At 37.8% G+C, this 14,813-nt stretch overlaps 1 protein-coding gene across 3 annotated transcripts in view; it reads right to left on the bottom strand.

Annotated features, from left to right (window-relative positions):
- LOC124156296 (exportin-2) overlaps positions 1-14,813 on the bottom strand; it is a 48,297-nt gene that overhangs the window by 6,932 nt on the left and 26,552 nt on the right. For all 3 annotated transcript variants that reach the window (XM_046530759.1, XM_046530758.1, XM_046530757.1), the window contains exons 15-19: positions 14,427-14,518; positions 13,439-13,656; positions 10,745-10,842; positions 2,133-2,300; positions 1,909-2,055 (exon numbers count right to left, since the gene is read on the bottom strand). In XM_046530759.1, the coding sequence (XP_046386715.1) occupies positions 1,909-2,055; positions 2,133-2,300; positions 10,745-10,842; positions 13,439-13,656; positions 14,427-14,518 (723 nt within the window). The remainder of the gene's footprint in view (positions 1-1,908; positions 2,056-2,132; positions 2,301-10,744; positions 10,843-13,438; positions 13,657-14,426; positions 14,519-14,813) is intronic.

The raw sequence follows: 14,813 nt of genomic DNA, 5'->3' as shown, positions 1-14,813 counted from the left end.
TGAATAAAACACACTCACATGTACCTCGAAAACTGATTGATCAGACAAGAATAGTAACTATTGAAATAAACACAACACAAAATTACCTTCATACTTAAGAACAACAATAAACAATAAACACTCAAAATAAATGGAAAAATATTCATGATTAAATATCAGAATATGGTTTTATGTAGGATAAATTTTACCCTCAAATACAATAACTTGCAAATTCATTTACCAACAGCAAATGACATATACACAACAATGTACGAAAAACAAAGGTAATATTCATAAAATCAGTACTTAGTACCATGATGTGGGAGTTGGTACCAATTTGAGTGTATTGGGTTGTAACATCAGTCAGTTGGTTCCCTTAGAAAATAGGAAAACTACATGAAAAGAATGAATGGATGAGAAATAAATTTTTGGCCACAGTAAAGTAAATTTTAGTTCTCAAAAGTTAGTAAGTTAAAACCTCCTATTCACAAAGTCAAAGGATCAAAATGAAACTTTGAAATCAAGTTTGTAGAGGTTATAATAATCTTGGCTATGACTACACATAGGTTTATCATCCATATGAACCTTCACATGGAGGAATTGGAACTGCAATTGTGCAGCAATGCAACCGCTACCTACCACTAAGAAGAATGCAAGTTGAACATTGAAAATGTGAGATAAAATTTTCTCAACACTGGTGGCCCAATTACACTCGGCCATGAGTATTTTGAGTCACGAGACCAAATTAATTTTGCCTATCCTGCCTTAAAATATTCAAAGGAATGACCATGTAAAAGTTGAGATAAGTCGAAGAGGAGTCGTTACGCTCACGTAAATTTCAATGCTTGCCCAATTGAAATCATTATTGAATAAGGGAAGACAACCAGCCCTTTCATCGGTGTTATATGAAGGGAGGGAAGGAAGATGATAACAAATTTCCTTGCTCTGGCTGAAACTGTTATCACACTCTTTCAATTGCCCTCTTGGATAACCTTCGACTGGAAATTCCCTACTATCTCATGGACAATAGGGTGGTTTCCTTCATCAAAGAAAACGAAAGGTATTGATTGCTATTCGTTACCCACCATTAGTGTATTCATAATATACAAATTATTTTGTTTTTGAAATACCGGTTTACACGAATGGCAAGGGTCAAATTTTATCCTCATTTGAAAAAGGCCAGATTGGTGCCCATGCGATTCCACTCCACGTGACGTTACAGGGACCTAGTTTCTACACGAGAGGATAGGAGTTATACATCGTCTGAGGTTACCAATGCATGCATGAGGCGCAGAGCTCAGGGAAACATGTCTAAATAATCACCTATTAAAACTGGCTTAGGTCGGAAAGTTTTCTTCGTTGGTATGGTATTAATAAACCTTTTTTAAGCCAAGCGCTACCAGCCAGCAACGTACTCAGCTACCCGCTAGCATCCTGCGTCCTATCAGCGCTCAGAGCCTCGATCAAGGTCGGCACACAAGGCGGGAGGGGGAACCAGAAATGCGTCGCACGGACTTTTTCCCATCATTCCTACTTACGTGTCGCGTTTTCGCGTGCTTGAAAATTTTCACTTTTCATTTAAACCTTGAAACCATTGGAAACCTTGGACTGGTTGGTGAAACATTGGACTTCGAAAAATGAAGGTGGTATCGCTCCTTGGGATATGCTACGTAAATCATCTATCAATTAAATGGATGTATTGCTAATCAGAGGCCCTTTTGCACAGTTTTCCCAATATTTACTTTTGGGTCGTCATTAGGTGTCACTCTGCAGAGGTTTGCAAATCTGAGGTTCCACTTCATCAAGTAATTATGAAGTGTAATTAGGAGTTTCAAGGGAACTGGCAAGAACTGAAATTATTTTAACTACTGGGATTTGAACATAGGATAAAGGTATCCCTAATTTCATGCACTTGAGGAGAAAACACACCATAAGTTGGAGTATTGTCCTTCAATCACTTGGGAGCACTCCGTCAGAAGTTTGGTTAAACCAACAGCAACAACTTTACGATTATTTCTTCCTGAAATTTTCTGAACATCTGTAACAATGAGTCTTTCAACCACCATTGCAAACATTCTGAAAGTAAAAAAAAATACTATAAGCAACAAAGAATCAAATTATCACACTCAAAATTCAAGAAGAAATCTTTATACCTTTGCTGTATTTCATCAATCAGATCCACAAAGGTACCAGCTCCATGTTTAACAATGTACAAACTGAAGAAAACAAGTAGGCCCTTAACAAATTTGATTGTTTTTGAGTAGGAAAGTCTTTGGAAGAGTACAACAAAGACTTGACGGATGAATGGAGACAACTCCTGCCTGAAAGACAAATAGAAAGATGCTGTAAAACAACACATCTCAAATTGCAACTTCTTTGAAAGCTATAAAGCTGAATTATCAAGCAATCATTAGCAAAGATGAAAATATTGTTCTTGAGCTAAATTTTAATGGAAAAAATATGACCCTTAACTTGTATTACTGAAGTATGTAAAAACTAAAATCTGCATAAAATCCTTTCTGAAACAAATGCAACACAAACTTATCCCTGATGGCAAGTATTTCGAATCAGCAGAATTAAGTTCCAATTTTTTAACATTTAAAAAGCTTAAATGAGTTTTCAAACCAATGAGGCCAATTTTTTTTTCAATTTCATACTGTTTCCAACAAAAACAAAATTTACCAAATGTTTCTTTCTGAGGGGATGATTTATTAGAACATAGAAATATAGTTCTCTGTTCAAGAGAGAAAAAAAACACTCAAAAATAAAATACACTCATTGAACAATGTTTTCACTGCATAAAAAAATTGTGTAATCTAAAATACCACGACACATACATAAAAGTGTAAAATTGACTTTCTCAAAATTATTCCAACCACTAACTGTGACTTAGTCCTCTAAGTTCAGTGTATGTTTCATATTTTACATGCCTCTGGAACAGGAAAAAATGTTTAAATAAAAGATGGTAGCACTTTCATTCAAATATGTTGAGCTTCCACCATATAAAGCCTGCATCTGTTGAACTTATTAGGAAAAAAGTCTCTCATATGGCTGTTTTTTGAAAAATTATAGTGCCAACATGGGCCCCAATGCCTTAGTGACACAGCCTGTATATGAACCAGACATGTCAAATATTCCATAAAATAAGTCCAGACATTTACATAGTTTTTGGATGATTGAGCATAGAACAAACACGACACACTTATAACATTATTTAAGCATTTTAAGCAAGGAAATAGCTGAAAAAATAAGATGGAGACATAACTTTCTGGCCAAACTCGATATCCTTGCTGCTGAGCTTCTTGGCAGTTAATGCCGCATTTTTTCCAAAAACAGATCTTCTCAGGATATTTTATTCCTACCTACTAGCAATTCGAATTCATCTACTTGATGCTATGCTACTCAGAAAAGAGTGGGTAAGTTGCAGCACAGTCCTATGGTCCTGCTTCACCCTCTGCAGTTGGCTCTGCGTATGCTATGCGCAATGACATCAGTTCCGAACTTCACCTCGTACGAGTGGTTCCGTACTTCCCAGGGTGGGTTGACTTCACACCAGCGAGTGTTTTCCGTGTGGGTTTAATAAAGTTAGGTTTCATTTTCATACTTCCCCAGACCATGGCCCTACCGAAGAAACAAGTGAGAACTTAAAAAAGATGGACTAAAAATAATTGAAGAAAAGAATCCAGTCTAGAAGTGCGTGAATATTGTCAAACGCCTTGGGTTGTCCGCTAGCACATGACAGCAGTGGTGGGGTAGAGCGAGCTACCTGGTGAAAGCAAGAAATGGGATGAAGCCGAGGATCAGGTGGGAATGCCGCTCTCGATTAGCACATCATTACTCACACTTTACATGATTGTCTCAATTATATTAAAAATATATGTACTAGAAAGGAATATTTCAGATAATAGACTATTTTAGGCCTTTGAGATCCATCTCACAATCAATCACTGCACCTGCGAAAGCTGTTGTTTTAGGCATAACATGGACATTGCTCTTGTAAATACATGAACTTGAAATGGCGTTTGATGGATGAGAATGTTTACATCACACTATACTTTATACATATTACTACATAAATCCATAGCCTCAGTGGCGGCGGGGTAACGCTCTCACCTGCCAAACAAGAGGTCACGGGTTCGAGTCCCGCCTGGGTAGGTTTCCCTGGTCCAGGGCATGGTTGTTTGTGTACGTTTACTTGTTACATTTGTTGAACACCCTGGTGTAAAATGGCCAATAAGAGCTGTATCCGGTGGTTTGAAAATAAAATAAAATAGCAGTGGAAATGCCGAGATGGAGCGCAAACATTTTTTAGCGAGGTGGCATGTTCTTTAAGGATACTTGAAAGAGATATTAGTCAAATCAACAAAATGCTATAAGTGTTTCCATTAAGTACAGCATATTCCCTATTATACGGGCTAATGGTGAGGAGAGGTGGCACAAATAATCGGAAAACACGAATAATCCAAACTTCACTTTAATTTCACGTTATTTTCATAATTCATGTAAATAAAAAAGTAATTATTATTTATGCATATTGTCTGTTATTTAAGGTTGCTAACCGGAATCTTACACAGCTACCTTATCCCGATTGCGATCTTTTCCGTGGCGATAATGTAAATGTACTCGTATTCCCACTGCTCCATGTAATTGGTTTCCCAAAACCACACACCAGTCAGCGACATCACGGATTCAGAAAATTGGTTTACATTAATGCTAAACACTGCTACGCGAAATTGGAAACTACACCCTCAGGCACCACACCATATAGTCGCTCCTCGTGCAAGTTGCTTGGTATGCCACTGCTGCTTCATGCAGTTCCGTGATCCCTAAACACGATCATGCACTGTGATGTTTATATAACATGAACACAGAGCTTCAATGAAGGTAATGAGCACACAAATCCCATCGTGCTGCAGCAGTTATAGGAAACCAGGACTTTTGGCCATTTGTCCACACAGGCGAGTGCTTGGCTATGACTCATGCTATCTCTACTTCCACTTCCCCCTCTGCCTTCACTTCTGCTATTCCCTTCCTCTCCAGTTTGACCTTTACTAGTCACGGCATAAATATGTCCGCACGTGACGAAATCTCCGGTTACTTTGGCCCGTATTCAACAGCATGAGAGTCTACGGCAATAATTGCGCATTTGCGATTGGAAATATACAGAAGAAGCCCAGTTTTACGAGTGCTCATGATCCCTCAGAAATTACTTGCAAAACCGAGCGCTCGTTGTGTCCATAGGCATTGAATAAATTGACCGAAGTCCCATAATCGTTCGTATTTACAGTTTTTCTTTTGTTTCTGCAGTATTTAACAAAGTAAAACAGCGTAAGAGTCATTATTAGGCACAATCTAGTTGAGTATCAACATATTTAAAGAAAGAAATTTTTCAATTTTATAAAATAAAATTTTCAATTGTGCAGATTCCATTTGTGGTCCCATGCCACAAATGTGTTTGGCTGCTAAGTGTTCCTAGTTCGTTCACTACTGCACGAATTTTATCTTCCTTTAATAATGTGAACAACCTGAATGACAAGACACCAAGCTGCCTCCCAATATCAGTCTTTAAAGTCCAGCTACTTTCGCACTCGTCTAATATTTTAATTTGGTATTAAGACCAAAATATTTACGTTTCCCGGACATAATGCACTCGCGCAAACAACCTGACACTACTACGCCCCTGAGACTGAATACACTCCGCCCCTCCAAGCGAGTAAGCTCCACCCCTTACCCACACCCCAACTCTCCGTTGTGGTGTGATTGGGCCTATCCAGTTGATGGGTTGGTAGAAGAATTTCAATCGCTCTCTTCTGCTGAATGCTGAGGCCCCATCAGCACTCTGCCTTGGATCATGATCAAAGGATCGGGTGCATTGAGTTCACCCCTCCATATAGTCCAGCCACCAAGAATTGTCTGAGGACAGCCGCAAGGGCCTAGTTTGGGGTATGGGGTAAGGTTGCCAGGTAAGTAAGGGAAACACCCACATTAGTTGTAAAAAAAATCCTGCCATGAAGAAAGGAGCCGGAAGGGACAACGACCTTGAAGGACCCAAAGGAACAATCCCTTTGTTTTGGTAATTCGAAGGAAGGGCTTGTTTTGGTTTTTTGGGCTTGTTTATTTGCTTCATATGCATGTGAAAACTGTTGCATGACTAGGCGAGGATGTGAAGTGCTTTTGGGGGCAGTGATTGGCTGCAATCCGTGCTGGTGGAGTGTTCTCCAGCGCTCCATTTTGCTGTCATTGGACAACTCCCGCTGACCGGACTGTAGTCAGAGTTTTCTGGAGAGCGACTGCGACGATATAAATAATTTACTTAATGTATAAAATCTTCAGTTCCTCCATAAAAAATAACCCTGGGCGGTTCATACGCCTACGATAAAAGCATGGCATGGGAACGGATTAGCGAGGACGCAAGTGCTGATTCGCAAAATTCGGAATGGAAAATTATTTTTGACATATTAATGGAATGGAAAATTATTTTTGAATCTTACATATGAGCTTTTGATCAATGCCAAGAGATTCAAAGGAACTGGTGTAAGAAACAGTATTTTTTAATTGTGCTCGCATAATACATAGCCATTGAGGGTAACCCGCATCAAGCTAAGCCATTAGTTCAATATGATTGGTGCTAAGAAGAGGATTTCTAGTATCAGCACAGTAATTATGCTTTTAAAATTTTTTTTACAGTTGATTACTAGGCGGTGCCGAGTCCTCGTTCGCTAACCTAAGGTATATTGTTATCTTACGATCTTCCTTATAATTGTGATTTTCCTACATGGCAATAGCTGATAATGTTTTGACCCAACTACATTCCGATGCATACACAAAATATCGAAATACGCATCGCCAGAGAGCATGCAACGGCAGGTAATGTTGCTCTGGTTTTCCATAAGCCGGAAGTCAATGTAAGGGTGCCGATCTAACTATGACAATGTTGCACTTTCAACTTCCATACCTCACACTGGAAAAGATGTAGGGGGTTTCACTACGATGTAAGTTCCCGCGCTTAAAGGCCTGGTTACACGGTACATTAACACGTACAAGTTAATGTACGTTTGCCCTAGGAATGGGTCGAATAGCAGATTTCTCGAACTCGAATATTCAAATACCTCCAATACTAAACGATAAATGCAGATATGTTTGACTCGGTTGCCTATGCAGCAGGAATCACAAGATTTTGGGGAGTAATTTTGATTTTCTTTACAGGATTCGAACAGTAATTTAGCTGATAAATGGAATATTTTAATTTTATGGAAACAATTGGGCATATAGTTGATTCAACTAACATCCTTTCAAATATTCTAAGGGGACACACCACCTCGCAAAAAAGGATTGCATGCCATCTCGGCATTTACACTGCTACGATGGATTTCTGTCTGATGTATACATTCTTATCTACCAAACACCATTTCAGCGGCACGCCCATCTGATACCCGGCTTCATCCAACTTTTTATTTTCAACAGGTAGCTCACTTCTACTGTTACCCTCATTCCTACTGTCAAGTGCTAGCGGACAATCCGAGGCATTTTGGGAAATACACGCGCTTCTCTTTTGGATTTTCTTCAATTATTTTCACTCCATCTTTGGAAGTTCTCACGAGATAAGAAGATGAATTCGAATTGCTATCAGGGAGAAACCAAATATCCTGAGAAAACATCCCTTCCTCTGTGACTGTAACAATATAGATTTATACCATAACTCATAAATTGTAACTTGATATATGTTTTCGGAAAAAATTCCGCATCAACTTCCAAGAGGCTCTGCTGCTCATATCGAGTCTCGCCAGAATGCTAAGTCTCCGTCGTATTTTGACATTTATTTCCTTGAGTAAAATGCTTAAATACAGTCAGAAATGCATCGCGTTTGGTCTTATTCTTTTCTAAATTACGCGCACATTACTACTATTTCAATCCAATAAAAGTGTAATATCAATTCCCGAAAGTCATTAGTAGACACCTTTTGGGCTAATAGGTGATTCATGCAGCAGTTGACCTCCAGAAACTAGAAACTTTGAAGCAGGTAGGCTGAAGAAGTTCAGTGGGTGAGAAAAGGGGGGGCGTGAAACACCTTTCTATTGTTCTCGTGTAACTTGATATTTTTTTCGAAGCTAAGGTCTTCGTAATATGATCCCTGCACGAGCTGGGACCTTTTTTTTATTTCAGAGAAGAGGAAAGCTTCAGAGGGGGGGCTAGTGCTGAATGGAGGGGGATAGCGGATCTTGGGAAATGCACTAATGTAACTATCCCACGGTGCTCATGCAGCAGTTGACCTCCAGAAATGTTGAACATCGAAGCAGGTAGGCAGAAAAAGGTCAGTGGGGGAGAATGAGGGAAGGGTGAAACACAATTCTATTATTCTCCTGCAACTTGATATTTTCTTTTGAAGCTTTTCATTTATGGTCTTTGTAATACGCACTGTGCGTCAGCTGGGACCTTTTCACCTTTTGTTTGATTTCGGAGTGGAGGAAAGCGTCGGAGGCTGAGGGCTAATGGATGGAGGGGGTAGCGGATTTTGGGAATTGTGCTATGTAGTTTTACTATTGTGGCCACATTTTGAGGCACAATGGTCTGATGAAGACAATCGTTGAAGGACAAGTGGAAGGGAAAAAGGGCAAGGGACGGCCCCGAATGAGTTATATCGGACAGGTTATAAAGGATGTAAAAGAGAATAAATATGTAGCTATGAAGAGATTAGCGGATAGGAGAGAGAAATGGAGAGCTGCGTCAAACCAATCTTAGGATTGTTGACTAATGATGATGATGATGAGTTTTACTATCCTACAGCACTGAGGTTCTCCTGGTGTAGGAAACCGGGGATTTTAGGATTTTTTCACCCAATCATTTTCGGCTCGCGACGTCAAACTCTTTTCACCGCTCTAATCCGGATGATGTAGTTCGTCAACTTGCCTATAACGGTGCTGCATGCACTAAATGACTAGAGTTCTTTACAATTTTCCGATTCAACTACCAACGACAGTGTACAGCACGAAATCAAAATATTTGAAGTATTCGAGTGTACCTTTAGCATAATTATTCGAGACCTTGAATATTGAATACTTTCTAGTATTCGGGGTATTCAAGTATTCGCGGATACTATTCGCACATCTCTAGTTTGCACGAATGATTTTGGTGGACCGGAACAGAAAATTACAAGTTGGGTGCATTTTGGAGTTCATTCTTGCATTCATACATAAAGACATTAACCCATATGTGTTAATGTATCGTGTAACTAGGCCTTAAGACGTAGCCTATTATATTATTATAGCGATGAAGCCAGCCAAGGAGGATGAGGGGGGGGGGAGGGGGGAAGTAACTCCCTCTCCCACTATCATCTTCCTTCCATTCCCCTCCCACTGATAACTGGGCACAACAAAAGAAGAACGTAAAATGTTAGTATGCAGAGCATACTCAAGGCCGTAAATCAGAAAAATATTTGGACGTAAATGGCTGTAGGTGTTGTAGATCTGACACACATCTTGTAGTTTTAGTTTAATAAACATATAATGCAAAACATAATAGTTAATGCTTGCTCAGCGGTGCATTACCCTCGAGAAATGTCTGCTGTAAAACCGAGCGTACACAGTGGAAGAAACTTTTTGACTTCACTATATCCAATTTATTTTACATGTAAAATAGGGGCCATTTGGCAGTACAAAGACTATCACTTGCAAAAACGCGATTCTAGTAAAATGCTGTACTCATAAAACCAGGCTTCCACTGTACAAATATAGATTGTAGACAACGTTTCACTTAATTTGCGATTGGTTAACCATTGAAAAATCACCTAAAATTAATCAAGAGTTTTTTTTTTGTCGCTGATTGTCGTCAACATGCTGGAGCAGGTGTCCAAGTAAACTTGAAACATTCGTTGTCAAGAAGTAAAGAAAATAATTCCGTTTTAAGCAAAGGATTCTAATGGAAAATTATAAGGCCGGTGTAGCCTTGCATTAAAATGCAAATAACCTGGTGCTTTTGCGTCCAATTAATTTTTTTGTACATATTGCAGAAAATATCGAAGAAGAGTAAAACTCATGCATGGATAAGCCATAACATGGAGAAACCACAGCAAGATAATCAGGAGTCCGCTGTATTAATATTCCTGTAAACAGCTAAAATCTTGTTTGAATCCTTTGATGAATATCGTAATTACACGCCAAAATCACGCTCTTCCTGGGACATAAGCAACCCAGTCAAACACTCCCGCACTGTTTCCTGCATTCATGGTTTTTTTTCTTCCTTTTTCATGAAAAAAAATAGATCGAGGTTCCACTGCATTAAAGGTACTTTTTAACAAAGCTGCTATTGTTTACTCTTGACACAAAAGCTTTATTACCACAACTGGCAACATAAAAAAGAATGCCCACTGAATGCTCTCCCCGTACAATTTTTTCTCTAGCCCCCATAAGAATGGCATTTTTTTTTATTTAAAGTGTACATTAACAGCAAAAAAATTGCAGTCTGAAAAAATCTGAAAGCGTTAAGGAGTAAGGGCAGAAAATAGAGATGAATCCACTAGAAATTTTGGTAAATACGACTAATGTCTTATTTAAAAAAAATTACCATATTTTCTATTTTTTTTACTTTTTTCAAAACAACTTGTAAACACAATGAAAAAGCTTAATAATTCTGAAATTTGTAATCCTACTATAATCTACAAAAACAAAGTTATTAATTACCTCTGAATAAAGAAAAAATATTTCAAAAAAGCTTGATGACATTATTACCTATCAAGTGCATTAAGCAGTAGAGTAAAAACACTACTTACTCAGGACAATGCAGGAGTATGGCTGACATAAGCCGAAATCCTTCTCCATCATTCATTTTTGAAGCAATTAGCTTCTGGAATACTCCAAGTAGTCCACTCTGGAAAAAAAAGAGAAAATGAGATATCAGATGCAAAACAGGAGAAGGAAACTGACAAGAGGCATTTTTTTTCTTGATTTATATATTTTACATGATCAGTAGAAAATCAGAAATTTTCATTATCTAATTCCGGCTGACCTGGCAAACTTTGTACCTCCTAATAATCAATGAGTAGTTTAGTTACACCAATCACTAATCAAGAGTAGCTGTACTGATTTGAATAATTTTTGACTTGCTAAGATAAAATAATAACAAAAATTTAAAAAAAACTGCAAAAATAAGTACAGTAGACTCTCGATTAATGATGGGGAGAGATGGCACGAATAATCGGAAAACATGGATAACCCAAACTTTCACTTCAATGTCTCGTAATGTTCATAATTTACGTAAAACAAAAAATATATTATTATTTATGCCGTTATTCTGCTAATTTAGAGTGCTTGCCGGACTCAATGAGAGCTTTCTTTGCCAGTTCTCGATCTTTTAACGGCGATAACATGGTTGTACTCGTATCATTAATGCTCCATGTAAGGCCTGGTTTCGAAAACTACACATCCGTGGCTGTGTGATCGCGGCTACAGAAAAGTGGTTTGCACAAATACTTCAAAACCACTGCTCAACTTCGAAAACTAGATTGTCAGGCACCATGCCATGCAGTCGCGTCTTGCACAAGCTGCCCAGGTCTTGCACTGTCGCGTCTTGCACTGCTGCTGGTCGTTGTAACGTTTTAATTAATTTCCCTTAGTTTCACTTTAAATAATACAAACTCGGGAGCAAGGAAACACCCGTCCGCCATAACTATCACAATCCGACTCCCCTCTTTTCACTTCCTCCCGCGCCGTAAACAACCACAACAATTACCTCACTCCACCTCTGCTGCTTATTATTGCTTGTATTAAGTCACACCAAAATCCAAAACAAATAACTCAAAATTAGGTGTTACAACGTGTATCCGTGATTACGGAGCGCGGTCGTGCACTGTGAGTCTTGGAAAACACGAACACGGTGCTCCCGTGAATGCAGAAAGCGCGCGATCGATTCTGTTTTATGAAGGGAATTCTAACGGAAATAATAAGTGCGGTGCATCCTAGCATTAATGCAGTAATTCCGATGATTTTGCGGGCAATTTTATTTTTTTATGATGATCATGGAAAAATTGAGTGAGAGTGAAAATCATGCACGGATAATCCACAACTCGGATAAACTGCAGCCTGATAATCTCTGTTGAATTAGAATGGCTTGCTAGAAAGACATTTTCTTCATTGAACTACATAGAATAGACTGGAGTATTTATAAGTGGAGTTTTTTCAATATATTTTCCAATTTTTATTTTTTAGCCAAGGAAATTTTAGACATCATGTTGCTATAATGCAGTTAATAAAGTCAAAATTTTATACATTTAGTTGTTGGCCTATTTGTTTTTTTAAATGCAAAAAATTGTTTTCAGGGCCAAGTCTTGCTCCTAGGGGCAAGTTTACGAGATTCTAGACAGTAGCCTGACTATTAAAGCTGATGGTTTACCAACACATGAACACGCCACATATATTTGACCATGATAAAAACATGGGTTTTCCAGATTCAGACCAAAAACACTCAACTTGCGATTTGTTAATCGTCATCGCAAATGCAACATGAATTGGAAATTGAATTCGTTTTAACTCAAAGGTCATATCGGTTGGGATCAACTGATCCAAATCACATTGATTATCAGTTTTTTTTTCAATCACCAAACACGTTTCCTTGCATACTTTTGTTTGGTTTGGGTTTCGAAGCATCTTTAAAACCAAACCTACCTTCAGCTGTAAATTTTGCTGTGGTAAGCCACGCACATCTAACGGCTTTAAAAATTCAGATGGCTAGTTGGTGACTTCATCTTTGTTTGTTACAGTAAATAGATTTGAATTAATGCAGAGTACAAACTATTTGATCCTGATTTACCAAGTTTCAGACATCCACATCTTCGTCTGTAGCCACCAAAATTGCTTGCTCTATCACTTACTAGTGCTTTTTGTGGTTATCGATCATGTTTGTGAACACGTTGTTGATAAGCTCATCTATTAATGATATGGAATTCTTCTTCTTCTTCTGCAAAACTTCTGAGGAAATGAAATCAATCCGCTCGATTCGTCAACAGGTACACTATTATTCAACAATGACTTGGAGATTTGTTTACATACACGGTAGAGATGTCTTAGTTGATATCTCAATTCGAGCTGTGCTTAGCTTGAATTAAATGATTTTAATATTATTTTAGTACCCTAAATATGTTTTAAATATTGAAATATTTTTAATATTGTTAGGAAGCTCAGTCATTAAAATGGTAAAAACCAAAACATCATCTAGTTCCAACCGACTTGACAGATTTTACATTGTTACCAATTCCTAAAAAAATACCCCTAAGATCAAAAATAATTTTTTTTCGTGAACTTCTACTATATTTTCAAGTATGTTCTGTTATCTGGGGCTGAGACGAATATAAAAAACCAAATATTTTTAAAATCAGTACAGCACAGATTCTGCATTCACTCTGTTACTTCATGGTACATCTCTCTTATTATTGAGTGGCGTGAATTTTATGGATTTTGTAAGGACATACCAGTCTTGCTGAGGAGCAAACATGTGAGCCTCCACGGCTGACATAAGCACAAAGTAGACGAGCCAGAGGTACCACATTTCCAGAATTATCCCAAAGGACAGGTGCAACCAGGCAAGGAAGAAGGGCCATGTATGGTTCACTGACCACCTTCCCATCTTTGCCATCTGGTCTCAATTCCAAAAGCAAGGAAAGCAGTTGGAAGACATAGGGGATGAATTCTGCAAAATCCAATGATATTCATTAATACCTTTTTCATTAAGCCAATAGTCCAAATAAAGAAAGCCAAGTATGTACTGTGCAATATTCTGATTTGAAGATGTGGAGTTTACATTAGATAGTGTTGCAAAAATATAATTAATAACTGGAAGTACTGTGTTCAATGAATTTCTGATTGTGAGCACTAGCCAATTAGAATTATTTTTCCATCTTTCGAAACACTCCATTCCAACTCTCACAGCAAAATAAAATGATCACAGAATTAAGTAGAGCATTCACTACTGTTTATTTGAAAAGAAATAAAGATTTAAAGCCCACATTTTCACTGCACAGAAAAGAAAAAAAAATTCAGACATGAAAGAAGCAGCACTAATAACTGAATATTAGCAGAAAATTTAAAGAAAATAGAATTATGAGCAATAAAAATTGAAACAAAAACAACTTCCACACACTTCAACAAGAATTACAAGGTAATAGATTGTCCAATCTATATAAAAGCAAATAATTATTCTCAACCAAACTGTTGTAAAGGCTGTTTTAGACAGGGCACGGAATTGGGCAGATTAGAATTGCATTAATTTATCTTTATGGCATGGAATTTCCAGAATGCATGAACGAAATTAGGACAGACTATTTTACCATCTCATGTCCATGCATTCTTGCATGTGCTTTAGCAAATCACAGCTTTACATGATGCAATTTTGACTATACCATAGCACACATGTCAGATTGTGCAAGAAAATGCCACATGCAAGACAGCCTTAGTAATTACCTTGAACATCCTGCTGAAGAATATCTTGGAAAATTGGGAACAGTATAGTTTCAAATGTAGTAACTGCAGCAGGTGATGCTCTGCATGCTATACTGTAAATACAGAATTTTTAAGATAGCAAAAACAACATAGGAGAAAGCACAACCATTGATATCAAAGTAAAATAATTTAAAATAGTTTTTTTTTTAAATCAAACATTTTTTTTATTAATGAAGTTCTAGCTTAATCTTTTCATAAAAGAAAGAGATTATGTAAGAATAAATATAATACAAGGGCTGTCCTGAAAGTAACAGAAGTTTTGTGATGGTGCGGCAGTGGGTAGGACTAATGCCACTATCATAGCCTCATATTGTTCCTACACTTTGTACGCAACCATCCGGGGTATCT

Source organism: Ischnura elegans, chromosome 3 (assembly GCF_921293095.1).
Source record: "Ischnura elegans chromosome 3, ioIscEleg1.1, whole genome shotgun sequence".
In the NCBI taxonomy this organism is placed as follows: domain Eukaryota; kingdom Metazoa; phylum Arthropoda; class Insecta; order Odonata; family Coenagrionidae; genus Ischnura; species Ischnura elegans.
Note: the sequence above shows the minus strand (reverse complement) of the source record. Positions and strands in the feature narration are given on the sequence as shown.